The sequence below is a fragment of the Lathamus discolor genome, chromosome 20, assembly GCF_037157495.1.
Source record: "Lathamus discolor isolate bLatDis1 chromosome 20, bLatDis1.hap1, whole genome shotgun sequence".
NCBI lineage: Eukaryota > Metazoa > Chordata > Aves > Psittaciformes > Psittacidae > Lathamus > Lathamus discolor.
In genome coordinates this window covers 3,646,226-3,662,092 of record NC_088903.1, presented here as the reverse complement: position 1 = coordinate 3,662,092, position 15,867 = coordinate 3,646,226, and the positions used below count along the sequence as shown (strand labels likewise).

Genomic DNA, 15,867 nt, shown 5'->3' with positions numbered 1-15,867 from the left:
TAAACGACCCGTAAAAAGATTTTTTTTGTTTTTAATTACAAAAATTATATATTTTATAGATATTTATATATATATATATATATTAGCTTAGGTGGGCCCCGGCAGGCCGCCTGCCTCGCCGGCCGCCCCCCCCGCGCCCCCCCTCAGCCTCCGCCTGAGGTAAGAAAAGATTCACAAACCTAAATTTGGGGGGGGGTGGGGTGGGGGGGGGTTGGGGGGAAGGTGATAAAACCATTCCCGGGTGCCCCCGCTGCAGCCCCCCCCCCCCCCCCCACTGCAGCCTGACCCCCGCCCCCCCCCCCGGAGCAGAGGAGGGGTGTGATTTAGGGGGTGTAGCCCCCCCCACCCCCCCGAAGTGCTGCTGCCGGGGGGCCGGGGCAGTAGTGCAGTGGGGGCCATGTGGGGGCCCGGGGGGGGCACCCGCTGCCCCCCCATCCCCACCGGTGCCTCTGGGGCCATTGCAACTCCTGACGGACACGACAAATAAACCCACGAGGACGAGGGTTGGGGGGGGAAAGGGGGAAACAACAACAAAAAGAAGGACAACGGAAAAGGTGGGGGGGGTGATGGGGGGGGGGGCGGCCTCAGCGGGCCCCCCCCCCCCCCCTTCCCCACGGTGTCCCGCAGCGCCCACCGTCTGCGGCGCTTGGCACAAAATCAGCTCCTCTCAGCCCAAAATAGACAGAGAAAACCAAAGCCCCGAATCTGGCCCCGAATTCAAGGGGGGGGGGGGTGGGAAATGGGGTGCAGGGCATGGGAGGGGGGCATGGTTCCCCCAGCCCTCCACCCCCCCCCCCCCCCTTTCCCCCTCGCCACCACTGTGCCCTCCAATAACCCTCACCTTGCTATAAAAGGGGGGGTCCTGGCCCCCCCACTACCCTGGCCCCCGCGCTGCTGCCTGGCCCAAAGTGCATGGGGCCGGGGGCAGCCTCTCCCTGTGCAGCCCAGAGCCCCCTCCTCTCCTCTGCTCTTCCTCCTCCTCCTCCTCCTCCTCCTCTCTCCTTCCAAAGTGCAGTTAGTTTAATATTTTAGCCTCTCAGGGAGGGAAATAAATGCTTAAAAAATAATAATCTAAGAAGAGAAGGACAATAAAGGAAACGCTCGACATCGGGGCCCTTCCCTGTGCAAACAAACAAAATTCATCAAGTCCTGGGGCGCTGGGGGGCTGTGGAGGGGGGGCAGCCATGGGGGGGGGGGCGCACAGCAGGCCCCCCCCCCTCCCTTGGGCGCAGCATTCCCCCAGTAAGAGAAATCGGGGCGGGGGGGGGGGTTTGGGGGGGGGTGATGTGGGGCAGAGCGGGGAGGGGGCCATTTGGGGGGTGTGTGTTTGTGTGTGTGTGTGTGTGTGTGTGTGGGGTGGGGGGGTGGCAGCCCTACACCTCCTGGTCCTCGAAGACCTCGAGGAAGAGGGGGGGGAAGAGCTCGGTGGGACACTCCACCTTCATGTGCAGGAAGCGGCTGGCGTGGCAGGCGCCGATCATCCGCAGATCCGTCACCTTCATCAGCAGCTTGGGCCAGAAGTGGGGAATGTTGTGTTTGCGGTAGTTGATGTAGTGCTCGAAGGCCAGCAGGTACGTCTCCTGGCACTTCTCGATCTTCTCCACGCAGATCAGCCCCGTCCGGTCTGGGGGAACAAAGGGAATGTGGTGGCCGAGGCTGGCAGTCTCCATGTCCCAAATCCCCCCACCTCAGTGCGGTCCAGCGTGGAAGGGCTCCCCAGGGTATCAGGGTGCTCACACCATGCGCTTCGTGCTCCTGGGGAATAGGGTGCTTGCCCCTTGTACCACACCCCCCCCCCGCCCAGGGTTGCAGCACTGGGGAGCGGGATGCTCACTTCATACTCCTGGGGCACTAGGAACTCGGGTGCTCACCCCTTGCACCCCCAGGCTGCTGCAGCACCAAGAATTGGGGTGCCCACCCTTTGCACCCCAACTCCTAGGGCAGTGAGCATTCCGGTGCCCACAACACCAAGGTGCCCACCCCATATCCCTCCAGACCAGTGGGGACCAATTTCCCCAAGGTGCCCGCCCAATGCACGCTGAAGGTGCTGGGGCTCTGGGTATTGGGATGCCCACCCAATAGGTGCTGGGGGCTCTCGGCACTGGGATGCCCACCCAATGCACCCTGAAGGTGCAGGGGGCTCTGGGCACAGGGATGCCCACCCAAAGTACCCTGAAGGTGCTGGGGCTCTGGGCACTGGGATGTCCACCCAATAGGTGCTGGGGGCTCTGGGCACGGGGATGCCCACCCAATGCACCCTGAAGGTGCTGGGTGCTCTGGGCACTGAGATGCCCACCCCATAGGTGCTGGGGGCTCTGGGCACTGGGATGTCCACCCCATTCCCCTCCCCAGCATCCCCGGGCACAGCCAGCGCTGCCGCTACCTGAGGACATGAGCAGCACGGCCTGGAGCAGGGCCACCTCGGTGTCATCCAGGTTGAAGGCAGAGAGGGACTTGCCCAGGTCGAAGATGGCATCGGAGACGACGCCGAGGCCGCCGTTCTTGAGCTGCTCGCGCTTGACGGCCATCTCCCCGCTGAGCGTCAGCGTCTCGCTCTCGGGGTCGTAGCGCACGGCCGCCCGCAGAGACATGATCTCCATGCAGCAGCCCTTCAGCAGGATGATCTGGTCTTCGCAAGGCAGCTGCGGGTTGGGACGGTGTCAGTGGTGGTGGGGGGGTGTGTGTGTGTATGGGGGGGACTTGGGGCACCCCATGTCCCGCGGCGCCCCCCATTACCTCTGAAAACATGGGCAGTTTTTTGGCAAAGTCGACCACGCGGGTGATGGCCGGGGTGATGATTTTTGTAAACTCGCTGAACGCCTCCAGGTCGACTTTGTCCCCGTCAGGCATTGAGGCCATGGGCGACTGGCCGATGTCCTCGGGCTGTGGGGACACGCGGAGAGACGGCGGGGTTAGGGGGTCCCCAACAATCCCGGCACCCCTATGGCAGTGGGGGGGAAACCGAGGCAGGGCTGGGAGCAGGGCAACAGCCAGGAGAGGGAGCTGTGGGGACAGGGCCAGGGCCACCCCGCAGGGCACAGCTGTCCCCTTCGGTCACCGCTAACCCCTTAACCCGTCCGGGGGTGACAAGCTCAAGGACATCGGGTGATGTCCCAATTGCTCCCCTGGTGCCATGCATGCACCGAGTGTGCGGGTGCTCAGGTCCCAAGGGGTGCTGGTGGCGGGGATCCCCCCAATCCGTGTCCTCACCAGGAATTTCCGCTTCTGCTTCCAGTGGCTGCCCTGGGCGTTGGTGCTGCGGTGGGCCTCGGTCACCACGTGGATGAGCTCCCACTCCTCTGCGCTGGGGTTGGGGCGATGCTGCAGGGACTTGATCATCTCCTCCTTCCGCCGCCGCTCCCGGTTCTCCTCGATCAGCTTCCGCTTCGCTACCCGCTTTGAATCATCCAGCACCACTGCGGGGAGCACCCGATGCATCACTCAGCACCCCCCCAATGCATCCCACCCCACAGCCTGCACCCCAACCGCTGCTCCAGGCACCCCATGGTGCTGTGCCAGGACCTCAACCCAGGGGATGTGCTATTGGGAGACCCCACTTGCGGCACTGCGTGCAGTTCTGGTGTCCTCAGCATGAGGATGACATGGAGCTGTTGGAGCAAGGCCAGAGGAGGCCACGAGGACGAGCAGGGGCTGGAGCAGCTCCTGTATGGAGCCAGGCTGAGAACATTGGGGCTGTTCAGCCTGGAGAAGAGAAGCTGCGTGGAGACCTCAGAGCAGCTTCCAGTGTCTGAAGGGAGCTATAAGGATGCTGGAGAGGGGCTCTTCATCAGGGACTGCAGTGACAGAACAAGGGGTGATGGGCTCAAAGTGAAACAGGGGAAGTTCAGGTTAGACCTAAGGCAGAAGCTCTTCCCTGTGAGGGTGCTGAGGCGCTGGCACAGGGTGCCCAGAGAAGCTGTGGCTGCCCCATCCCTGGCAGTGCTCAAGGCCAGGTTGGACACAGGGGCTTGGAGCAAGCTGCTCTATGGAAGGGGTCCCTGCCCGTGGCAGGGGTCGGACCTGGATGATCTTAATGTGCTTCCCAACCCAAACCATTGTGTGATTCCTTGTGTGTCCCCCCCGTGCCCCCCCCACTCACAGTCCATGGCCATGCCCACGGAGATGCACTTCTTGAAGCGGCAGAGCTGGCACTGGTTGCGGGTGATCTTGTCGATGACGCAGCACCCATCGTACTTGCAGGAGTACGTGGGGTGCAGGTTCTTCTGGATGGTCCGACGGAAAAAGCCCTGGGGACAACAAGGACACACACACACAGGGCAGTGACCCCCAATGAGCCCCCCCTGCCTCCTGCCCCCCCCCCCGCAGCCCCCTGCCCGCTCACCTTGCAGCCCTCGCAGGTGATGCAGCGGTAGTGGTAGCCGGTGGCTTTGTCCCCGCACACCACGCACTGTTCATCTTTGTCCAGGTAACTAGGGATGTACCCTGGGCGGGGGGGGCACAGCGTGTCAGGGACCCCCCCACCCCGTGCCTCAGTGTCCCCCACCTATGGCAGCAGCTGCCCCCAGCCCGCTGCGGGCAGCCCCAGCATGGGAAGGGTTAAGAGCTGAGGGTCTGGGGGGGCTGCCCAAGCCCCCCGCAGCAATAAAGCTCCCATTATCCAGCTGGGGAGGTGGCTGCGGGGGGGGCTGTCCCCATCCCCCCCAGCACACAATGGCCCACTGTCCCCTGGCAGCCCAGGGACCAGCCCCCCCATCATCAGCCTTATGGGGAAACTGAGGCAGGGGGCACCCATGATGTTTGGGGGGGGGGTCCCAGCACCCACCAACAATGGGCGCATCCCAGCATCTCCACAACTCCCTGGGATGGAGCAAACTGAGCTGTGGGAGCCTCAAGAGCCCACCCTGGCGCCCTGTGGGTGCCGGATGTGGGGGACCCCGTGCCCCCCCCTGCCCCGAGCAGGGAGGGATGGGCCAGGAGCCGGATGCCCGGGTCCCTCCGGGGCCTCTCGTCCTCCCAGCGGGATCCTGCCGGCGCCGGCCGCTCCCCGCTGGGGAATGGGGCAGGGCTGGGGGGCAGCGCCCGGCCGGGGCCCCCTTATCTCCCACCCCAGGGTGCTGCCAGCACCGATAGCACCGCCCCGGCTCGACCCAGAGCCACGGAGGGGGGAAAGGGCACCCCATGGGTGCTTGGGGTCCCAGCGAGCACATGGGGTGCTGGGAGCGGGGCATGGGGAAGAAGAGTGGGGTGCCCATGGCAACGTGGGGTCCCTGGCAAGGACACTGGGTGCCCACCAGGAACATGGGGTGCTCAGGGAACCCCAGGATCCGCAGCATGGGCATGGGGCTGGTGGCTGGGATGCAGGCAGGACCTGCAGTGCCTGCGGAACCTGGCAAGGATGGGGGGCACCCAGGGGAGCCTGGCGGGGAAAAGGGGTGCCGGGGGCCCTTGGGGGGTGCCGGGGGCCCTCGGGGGGGGGTGTCCCCTACCTGACATGCTGCTCTTCACCAAACATTGGCTGCTCTTTCTTTTGCGCTTGCCATCCAGCCACCTGCAGGAGGGGGCCAGGCTGGGACCGTGCCCCAGTGGCCCCCCAGCAGCTCCCCACAGCCCCCCCTACTCGCAGCCTGACCCCCCTCGCCGGGGGTCCCGGAAGTGGCAATGAGGTGCCAGGGGGGGCACCATGGGGTGTGGGTGGGGGGGGGGTCCTGGGGACCCCCAACCTAGGGCAGGGCATCACTGGGGGGGGGGGGGGAGGGGCTGCGACTGGGGAGGGGGGTGGGGAACGAGGAAGAGGGGGGAAGGGAAAAAGTGGGGGAGGGGCAGGGAAGGGCTGGGGGGGGAGTGGGGGAGGGGCTCATTTACAGTCAAAGACAAAATGTCCTTTTGGCTCAGCGGGGAAGTGACGTCAGAGGGGCTCAGCCAATGGCGGGCAGCGGGGGTCCGCGCCTCGCCCGCACGGCAGCAGCCCATTGGCTGAGTGGCCCGGCACTGCTTGAAGTGGGGGGGGGGGGGGGGGGGCGCCCCGATGCCCCGGGGATGGGCACCTGCGGGTGTTCAATGGGGGGGGGGGGGGGTTGGTCCCGCACCCGAGCGGCTCGGAGCTTGGGGGGGGGGGGGCGGAGGGGGGTGAGGGTCTCCCCAGCTCCAGCCCAAGGTGACCCCGGGCCTGGCTCCCCCCAGGGCACGTGAGAGCTGCGGCCCTCCCGAAATAGCCCCAGGCCAGGGGGGCCGAGGGGCCCCGGGGGGGAGCAGGGGGCCGGGAGAGGCCCCCGCTGGGGCGGGGGGGGGGGGGGGGGAGCAGTGGGACACCGGGGGCACGGGGACCCTTGGGGACACCCAGGGCAAAGAGGGGCAGGGGGACACAGGGGTTATGGGGACACATGGGGGTACCCATGGCAAGGGAATGCATGGGGACAGAGGGGGCACGGCCACGGCCACACAGGGATGCACAGGGACCTTCTGGACACAGGGACACAGCGGGCATGGGGACACACGGGACACACTGGACATGGTGACTGACACAAAGGGCATGGGGACACAGGGGTTAGGGTTAGGTGACACACAGGGCACAGGGATGTACCAGGCACGGGGACACTTGGGAACACACAAGGATGCACAGGGCACGGGGCCATGTGTGTTGCGGTGACACCGGGGGCTCACCGGGTGTCCTCTGGCTCCGACAGCGGGTCCAGGGTGCTGGGCTTCTGTTCCATTCACCGCAATTCCATCAAGGAGCGCTCAGCACCGACCGAGTGGGCTCCGCCACCGGTGCCACGCACGGAGCGGGGTGGGGGGCCACGGCGGGGGGGCTACGATGCGCTCCCCATGGCGCCCGCCTCAGTGCTCAGCTCCGTGCAGCATCCCGGGCCCGACCCTGCGGGACAGAGCACGGCTGAGCCGGGATCCCCCGGTGCTAAGGGTCCCTATGTAAGGGGGGGTGTCCACCGGGAGGGAGCGCACCCCATGGTGTGGGGCGGGCTGAGAGCACATGGGGGGGGTGAGAACAAGGGGAGGGTGTGGGAGCGTGTGGGGCTGGGCGAGAGCACGAGGGATGTGCAAGAACACGTGGCGGGAGGAAAGGGCCTGGGGGGTGCGTGCAACGGCAGCGGGGCTGGGGCGAGCGTGCAGGGTGTGCAGGAGCGTGCATGGGTGTGCAGGAGCGTGCATGGGTGTGCAAGAGTGTGCATGGGTGTGCAGGAGCGTGCAGGGTGTGCAAGAGCGTGCATGGGTGTGCAAGAGCGTGCAGGGTGTGCAGGAGCGTTGCAAGAGCGTGCATGGGTGTGCAAGAGCGTGCAGGGTGTGCAGGAGCGTGCATGGGTGTGCAGGAGCGTGCACGGTGTGCAAGAGCATGCATGGGTGTGTGGGAGCGTGCACGGGTGTGCAAAAGTGTGCACGGGTGTGCAAGAGCGTGCACGGGTGTGCGGGAGCGTGCACAGATGTGCAGGAGCGTAAATGGGTGTGCATGGGTGTGTGGGAGCGTGCAAGGCACATGAGTGCACACGCATGTGCAGGGCTGCATGAGGCTATGGGGAAGCACAAGCACACACAGATGCCATGGGGCAGGGCTCAGCGCTCTCCAAGCAGTGTGTGTGTGGGGGGAGCCCATAGGGGTTTAGGGGTGCTTGGAGGACCCCCTCAGGTACCATGCCTGAGACTCGACGCATTCACCACATACACGGCCAATCCCCCCCCTGCCCCATGCTGGTGGGTGACTTACGGGGCGGGGGGCTCCGGGGGGGGGGGGGGGGCGGGCCGGGGGTTCCCTCCTCTGCGAGCTCTCCTGTAGCAAAGAAACAGCGCGGTGGGGCTGGGGTGCAGCAGCACGGGGGACACCCCCCCCCCCCCAATGCTCCACATCCCTATGGATCCCCGGCACCCACCCACCCTGCACATCCTCAACACCCCACTGGGATATGGGGCGGGGGGGGGGGGGTTGTGGATCCAGCACGGCAAGCATGGGGGTGCGGGAGGGTGCGGAGCCGCCAGCCCGCACCGGGGGGGGGCCGCGGGGCTGCGCCGGGCGCTGTGCCCGGCCCTCGGGCTCCTGGGCTCCGTGCGGGGACAGGCAGAAAGTAGGTCACGTTTGTCTTGGCCGCAGCAGAAATTCCTCCGGCGGATTTCAAACTGCAGCGGCCGGGGCTCGGCTGCGCCCAGAACCCGCCCCCCCCCCCCGGTACCCCCATACCATGGGGTACCCCAGCCCGGCACCCCCCGCACCCCATCCAGCCAGGGATACCCGGCCAGCGCTGGGATACAGGGATGCTGCAGCCATGGGTGCTCGATGGCACCCGATGTGTGGCAACGCACAAGGGGTCCCTACAGACCCCTATGGGATGGGGGGGGGCACTGCCTGCCCCTGCCTCTGTGGGGATACTGAGGCACCGCAGGGCACCCCAGCACCCACTCCCCACCTTGTGGGGAGCTCGGGGTTGGAGGGGGGGGCCCTCCCTGCAGCTCCAGGCCACGGTTTGGGGCTGTACCTATAGAGCCGGGGCGGCGCGGCCGGGGGCTGCAGCAAATGTTTGTTCCATATGGGAACGGCGCGCGGAGACTTCCAAGTATAGGCACTGGCAGCGCTCCAGGGCCCTGCGGCCCCCGCCGGGCACCGGCCCCCCCTTTCCACGGGACCCCGCGCGCCAGCAGAGCCCCGACACGCTCGGTGCATGTGTGGGGCCAAGGGGGTGTCACCATCACCATGAAGCTGGCACAGGCCATGGCACGGGGCGCTCCAGAGCACGGCGCAAGGCGGGGGCTTGGCTGTCGCTGCCTCAGTTTCCCTGCCCGGGTGGCGAGCGGCGCCGAATTAGAGGGGCTTAAGGCTAAAGCCAGGGCTCAGCGGTGCTAAGTCAGGGCTCGCCGGTGTCCCCGTCAGCCCCCACTATGGAACCCCCCCCTTGCCCAGGGATCACCGGCTCCCAGCGCCCGGCAGAGCCCGCGGTGCCGCTCCAGGAACCCTCACTCGAGGAATCCCGGGCGCGTTGGGGCGGCCCAGACAGACAAGGGAGGCGGCCCTCCTCCTCCTCCTCCTCCTCCTCCGGGACACGTGTGATGAGTGCAGTCGGGTCTCGGGCCCCCCCCAACCCCGTTGCTTCCCATTGCTGGGTGACACCACAACCGGCACATCCCACCCTGGGGCTGGTGGGAGCAGGGTGGCAGACAACAGGCAGGCCCCCCCCTCAACTTCTCTCTCTTACATCCCCCCCCCCCAAGCCCCACGCCCAGGGGAGCGTTTCTGCTGAGTCTGGTGGTTGCAGGCGATGGAAAACAACCTGGAGGCAAAGTCCAGGGCTGGGCCGGCAGCGGGAGCCACCTCACCCTATGGGGGGCACCCAGCACCCTGCTTCCCTAGGGGTGACAACCCCGGGGACCCCCCCTCACAGGGACCACAGCCCTGGGAACACCCGTCCATAACAGCATCGGCTGCCTCTGTGCCACCGGACATGGGTGCTGGGTACCAGGGATGCCCCATAGGGACACCATTGATGTCCCTGCCCCCCGGGACAGATGGGATACGGGGGTCCTGGGTGTTCCCCCCCCCCCTCACCAGCTGCCAGCTGGGTCAGGGAGGTGAGGGCCTAAGCGCTTTAGCCAGGGTGGCAATTAGTGTGATTAGCAGGGGCTGGGGGCAGGGCAGCGCTGCCCATACCGGCACCGGGGCAGCACCGCTGTGCCCCAGCCGGACCAGCGCCGCTTGACCGTGTCACGGGGAGCGCAGCCAAGGCACCGCGGTGGCACAGCTGGCACGTGCACGGTTGCCACACGCGTGTCCTTGACCGCTGCCCTGCGCTCACCCCTCACCTCTGCCGGTGCGATGGCACGCGGCACCCAGTGCCACGCGGTGCCCGGTGCTGTGGGGCGCGCATGGCAGCGTGTGGCACGCTGTGCCGCGATGGGAAGCGGCAAGAATCCTAGGCATCCGCAGCAGCTGGGCAGCCGGAGCGCAGAGGGATGCCACGGGCCTGACATCAAGGCAGCCCACCCTGTGCCATAGGGGACCTGTGTGGTGCCCCCTCCCCATTGATGGATGCCATGAGACTGGGGCTGGGCTCATCCTGCAGCTCCATGGAGCCACCACCCAAAGCGGGTGCCTGGTCAGCACCAGGGCAGGTCACGGTCCCCATGGCCGTGGCCTCCTGCCTCTGACAGCTCCTGCATCGCCGCTGCAGGGACCTGCACCGTGACCCTGACACCCACCACGGCACCAAGGACTCCTGGTGCTGTGAAGCCCAACCGAGGCCGCCCCGGTTGCTTCTTGCCGTGATGCCCGAGAGCGTGGCCGGGATGAGGCAGCAGCATCCCCCCCATCTCAGCTGCTTCCAGCCAAGCTTCAGTCTCCCCGTCCCATCGGGGCCACCGGCTGCTTGCAAAGGCAAAGCCACGGTGCCACCGTGCCCACCGTGTTGCACAGATCCCTATGCAACAAACGCTGCTCATGGGAGCCCCGGGGTGCTCGGTATGTGCTGAGCGTCCCCGGTCACCGAGTGTCTCTGCGCCCCGAGCCCCACGGGGTGCCCCCGTCCCTGCGCAGGCTGCACTGGGATGCCCAGGAGCTATTCTCAGCACTTGGAGCTTGGCACGGGGATGGGGACGTTTCTAAATCGGGGGCCCCGGTTCACGTGCACCAGGATGGGACGGGGGGGTCCTGAGTTTCCTTCCAGGGGGATGCGGTCAGCACCACGCCACAAGGTGCCAGGGTCAGCACCGACCGTGGGACACGGAAACCAGCACCGAGCCTGTCTGGGGGTGCCCATCCTGCCCGGGGAAGGGGACACAAAGGGGGGACAGTCCCCGCAGTGTCCCTGTGGACACTCGACCTTGCCCGGGGTGGTTGGGGGGCACGCTGAGGGTCCACAGTGCCGGGGCCACCTCTGAATGATGCCACCTCGGGGGGTCCCGGCCCTCCCTGGTCCCCCCCCAGCTGCATCCAAGTGGGACCCCGGGCACCCTTCACCGCATCCCCCCAGCCTCCTCCTCCTGCTCCCCCCGCCCCCCCCCCGCCTGGAAGGGACCCCACGTCCGGCCCCGCCTCCAGGATCCACCGCGCACCGGGGGCTGCGAGGGGTCCAGGACCACCCGGGGGGGGGGGGTCCCCGCTTCCTGGAGCCGCCACCCCCCAAGACGCAAAGGTCACGACCGCGCCGGGGTGGGGGGTGTCAGGCGGGGACCCCCACCCCGGACCCCCCCCACCCCGGTGCGGGTCCGCAGCGGCAAGTGCGGGCATTGCGGGGACACACGGAGCCGCGCCTGGGGGGGGGGGATGCGCCTCGCCCCCACCCTGCGCCAAGACCCCCGGGCGGGGAAGCCCCCCCCAAACCGGTTCCACCGGGGCCTGCCCGAGCCCAACGACGGCCCCGGCCCCCTCCCCGTCGCCCCCCCGGTGCCGGCAGGGGTCAGGCGGGGTGAGGCGCAGCCCTGAGCCCCCCGCTCTGCCGGTGGCGGCCCCGCTGCCGGGGGTCACGGTGGCCGCCGCGGCTGAAGGTCGGTGCGGGGCGGACGGGCCGGAGGAAGGGACGGGACGGGGCGGGGGGTGAGCGGGAGGCCCGGGCAAGGCCGGCCCGGTCCCGGGATGACCTTGGCCGCTGCCCTGCCTCAGTTTCCCCCGGTGCTCACACGGGGGGGGGACGCACCCGGCCGGGACCGCAGCCCCGCGTCCGACCGGTAGCACCGGGACCGCCGCGCCCGGGGCAGGATCCGGCCCCCACCCGGGGCTGGGCGGGGGGGACGCGGGACCGCGGTCATAGAGGGGAGGGGAGAGGACGAACGCCCCCCCCCCCCCCGCCACGCCCCGCACCCCGCTCGGCGGGGGGAGCCCCCGGGGTGCGGAGCTGGAGCCCCCCCCCCCCACTCTGCTCCCGCCCCAACCGGGAGCGGCCGAGCCGCCCCCCACTCCCCCCCCCCCCGCCCTGCTCGCGGCGCAGAGAAAAATAATAATAAAAAAATGATAAAAAACCCAAATCGCGGCGTTTCTGCCAGCGCGGGAGCGGCCCCGGCCCCCCCCCCCCCCCCCCCCCCCCCGAGCGCACCCCCCCCCCTCAACGGGACAAGGCCACGACCAACCCAGAGCCCGGCCCCGCCGCGGCCCGGCCCCGCACCCGTCACCGCAGAGCCACGCCGCGGGCCGGGCCCACGGGCCCCCGCCACGCCGCCCGCCACGCCACGGCCACGCAGCCGACGCGGGGGCCCCGGGGGGGAACCACGGCGCTGCGGGCGGGCGGCGACATCGGGGGGGGGGGGTGGGGGGGGGGGTGGGGAGCGCCCTCCGTTCACCGGACCCCGTCCCCTCCCGGTCGCGGGGGGCAGCGGCCGTGCCCCGCGCTGCAGCAGCGGGGGGAGGTTCCCCCCCGGGGGAGCGCGGCCCCCCCCGCCCGCCGTCGAGCACCCGGATTGTCCGAGATCCACCCGCGGCTTCCTCCCGGTGCGCGCCCCCCGGGCCGGGCCCCCCCCCCCCTCCTCCCGCTCCCCCCCCCCCTCGTAGCTCCGGTCCCCCCCCCCCCCCGCTCCTCCTCCCTCCCCCCCCCCCAACCCCCCCCCCCCCCCAGCACCGCACGCACCGAACCGCGCTCGGGCTCAGCCCGGGGCGCCCCGCGGGGGGGCCGCGGCCCGCGGTAAAGCCCCGGTGCGCGGAGGGGCCCGGTTCGGGCCGTACCTGGGCGGCGGCAGCGGCGGGCGCGGAGCGGAGCGGAGCGGATCGGATCGGGGCGCAGCGGCGGCGGCGGCGGCGGACGGCGCCTGGCTCCTCCCCCGGCCCCGCCGCGCCGCCCGCCCGCCCGCTCCGCCGCGGCCGCAGCCCCCTCCGCCGGCCGCAGCCGCTCCCTGCACCCGCCGCGCCCGCCCCACGGCGGGCCCCGAGTGGGGACCCCTCACCGGGGGGGGGGCATGGGGGGGGAAGGGGCACGGGGGGGAAGGGGGGGGAGCGGTGGTGGGGACGGTGCCCGCGGCCGGGCGGAGATGGGGCGGGTGGGGAGCCCCCCGACGGTGCCCACGAGGATGTCGTGGCCGCGACAACGGGGACGGTGCCCACGGGGATGGGGTCTGCACACAGGGGAGAGGGGCCCACAGAGGGCCAAGGCTGGAGCCGATGGAGGGCAGAGATGGTGCCCACAGGGCTGGGGCAGCGCCCACGGGGATGCGGTGACAGCGACAACGGGATGCCCACGGGGGCTGGGGACGGTGCCCATGGGGAGCTGGGGACGGTGCCCACAGCGCAGGGGACAGCACCCAACGGGACGCGGTGACAGTGCCGAGGGTGACAGGGGACGGTGGCGTCGTGGGTTGGGGACGGCACCGGGGGGAACTTGGGACGGTGCCCACGACGGGTGGGGAACATCGGCACCCCTGGGTGCCCAGCGGGGCCCCGGGGGGCACCTACTCGGCCCCGCATCCCCCCGGGCAGGATGCGGGCCCTACCCCTGCGCCCCCCGGGGGTGGGGAGATGTGGGGGGTGTGGGGCAGGGATCCGCTGTGGGGCTGGCGGCGCGCACTGGGGCGGGGTGAGGGGCTGACTGGGGAGATGTCACTGGGGTGGGGGGGGTGTGTGTGTGTGGGTCACTGGGGTCCCCCTCGCTGCACCCCAATCCGCCCGTCCAACCCCACCGCCTCCCGGCAGCCCCTGCGCCCCCCAACCCCCCCGGACTACACATCCCATAATGCCCGGGCTTAAAGGGCCGCTGCCGTGTGTGTCTGTGTGAGTGTGTGTCCCCCCTCCCCACCCAAGGACCCGGGGGGGCTCGGCCTGTGTCGTGTTCCCCCCCCACACCCCCGGTGGCGCTCAGAAGATGGGGGCTGCAAGGGGACAGCGTGCCCAAGGGTAGGGGTCCCCAGGAGATGGGGGGCCCCAGCAGATGGAGGGCCCACGGGGTGGGGGTCCCCAAGGCAGGGTGGACCCCCGCGGGTGGGGATCCCCTTGGCATCGTGATGCCCAAAGCAGCCCCCATCCTGCATCCCAGGGCTGAGGACCGCTGATGGGCGTCCCATACTCATGACCCCACGGTCCCCATGACCCCCGTGGGGGACTCGTGCCCCCAGCCCCGATTCCTCAGCCCCTCGTCCATGCACTGCCCATAGCCCTGTGGTTCCCCATTGTCCCCCTCCATCCTCACGGTCCCATGGTCCCCGTGTCCCTCCTGATCACCGCACCCCCGGGCCCCCCATCCCCACGGCAGGCGGGGCGGTGGCAGCGGAAGGGTGGCGGCCCCCCCGGCCTCGGCCCCCGCCTGTACCGTACACTTTATCCTCGGCAAACACGGCGCGTCTGCGGCTGCCCCTCGCCCCCCCCATCACTGTCTGCCCGCGATAAGGCAGTGGCCGAGCTCAGCCCAAAGCCGTGACCCCGGATCCCCCCGCCTGCGGCCGCCCAGCGCCATCCATCCCAATGGGGAAACTGAGGCAGGGCTGGGGTTCAGCTGGGGAGCACGGACCCACCAGCACCCTCTGACCCGCTGCTATGGGTCTGTGAGTTGCCCACAGCGTGACCCACAGGTCTCTGGGCCCCCCATGGGCAGCATGGGGGGCACCCCATGCCCTGCGGCAGACCCCAGCTGGGGCAGGATGGGACATGGAGGGGCTGCGTTGTTCTCGGGGTCGGCCTGAACGAGCTCCTTAGAATTCATCCCGCTGCTCTGCAGCACGGAGCCGCTATTTATAGCCCCAGCCTGGCAGCGGGGCCCCCCCGGCGCCCCCCCCCCCCCCCCCCCGGGAGGGGGGTGATGCTGGGTGCAGCTCTTACATCCCCATCATTGGAGACCCCCATGGGGCAGCATCCACTGGGGGGCCGGGTGGCCCCATGGGGGGTCCTCTCCCCCAATCCCAATGGGCATCAAACCCCTCCCACCCCACCCCGGGAAGGATCCATGTCCCCCCCGCCTAAGCAGGGTGCGGCACCGGCACTGGGGGGGTCCCAGCTGTACCGGTTACCCCGTGGGAAGGGGAAGCCCCCCCCCACGCCGGCCCCCGCTTGCCCCCTGCGCTGGGAAGGGCCCCGGCCCCTTCCGGCCCCCCCCTTGGCCGTGGGGCTGGAGGCAGCTGGGCCGGGGCTCCCTGCCAAGGCCGGGGCGCAGCGCCGAGCCCTCGACGTCTTCAACCCCCCCCCCGGCCACTCCGAACTGGGGGGGGGGCTGGGACCCCTTTAGTGCTTTCCACCACCCCCCCACATCCCCCAAGCCCAGAGCCAGGTTTGGGGGTGCTGCGCCATGGGGAGGGCGGTGTAATCTATGGGGGCTGCGCACACAGCCCCGGTCCCCCCGGCAGCTGCAGGGAGCGGGACCCCCCCCCCGGCACAGGAAATCCCTGCTCATGAATAGGGGCCGCCCCCCCCCGCCCCGCGCTGCCGGGGCCCCTCGCTGCCGCCTAATCCCGGCCCCGGCGCGGGGGGATTTGCAGCGCCCCGGCCCCATGAATGATTAACGGGGGAATTAAGGGGCTGCGGAGCATCCCCCCCCCCCGAGTGGGGCCGGGAGGAGAAAAGGGGGGGCCCAGGTCCCCCACCCCATCGCGGCACCTTCGGGCATCCTGTACCCCGGAGGGCTTTACCCCTTCCTGAGCTGTACCCGCGGGGCTGGGGGGGGTACTGTGGATGCTATGGGGGTACTGAGGGTGTTGTGGGGTGCTGGGGATGCTGTGGGGGATGCTATGGGGGGTGCTGGGGGTGCTGTGGGGTCCTGTGGGTGCTAGGGGGTGCTGGGGGGGGATGCTGGGGAGCTGCCCCCCCCAGCCCTGCTCCCCATCTTCCTGTTGCCATGGCGATGGAAGCAGCCGGGGGGCTATTTTTAGCTGCTGGTACCGCAGGGGGGGGGGAAGGGGGGGGGGGAGAAGCCCAGCCCCACTCTGCCTGTGTGTGTGCATGCACACGTGTGTGTGCAACACACCCCTGCACGCGTGTATCTGCCCATGCACAGGTGTCCGCACACA

The 15,867-nt window shown here is 69.4% G+C and overlaps 1 protein-coding gene across 2 annotated transcripts; it reads right to left on the bottom strand.

The window, feature by feature from the left end:
• Positions 1 to 265: 265 nt before the first annotated feature.
• THRA (thyroid hormone receptor alpha) lies at positions 266 to 12,705 on the bottom strand. Of its 2 annotated transcripts, XM_065699437.1 has the most exons (10): positions 12,608 to 12,705; positions 7,679 to 7,741; positions 6,622 to 6,835; positions 5,448 to 5,509; positions 4,343 to 4,443; positions 4,100 to 4,247; positions 3,211 to 3,416; positions 2,737 to 2,883; positions 2,384 to 2,642; positions 266 to 1,624 (listed from the first exon to the last, which is right to left on the bottom strand). In XM_065699437.1, the coding sequence occupies exons 3-10, from the start codon at positions 6,672 to 6,674 to the stop codon at positions 1,374 to 1,376; spliced, it is 1,227 nt and encodes a 408-aa protein (XP_065555509.1). In that variant the 5' UTR covers positions 6,675 to 6,835; positions 7,679 to 7,741; positions 12,608 to 12,705; the 3' UTR covers positions 266 to 1,373. The 2 variants fall into 2 exon arrangements, with proteins under 2 accessions (XP_065555509.1, XP_065555510.1); XM_065699438.1 differs by lacking the exons at positions 6,622 to 6,835; positions 7,679 to 7,741; positions 12,608 to 12,705 and adding an exon at positions 6,542 to 6,553.
• Between the last annotated feature and the right edge of the window lie 3,162 nt (positions 12,706 to 15,867).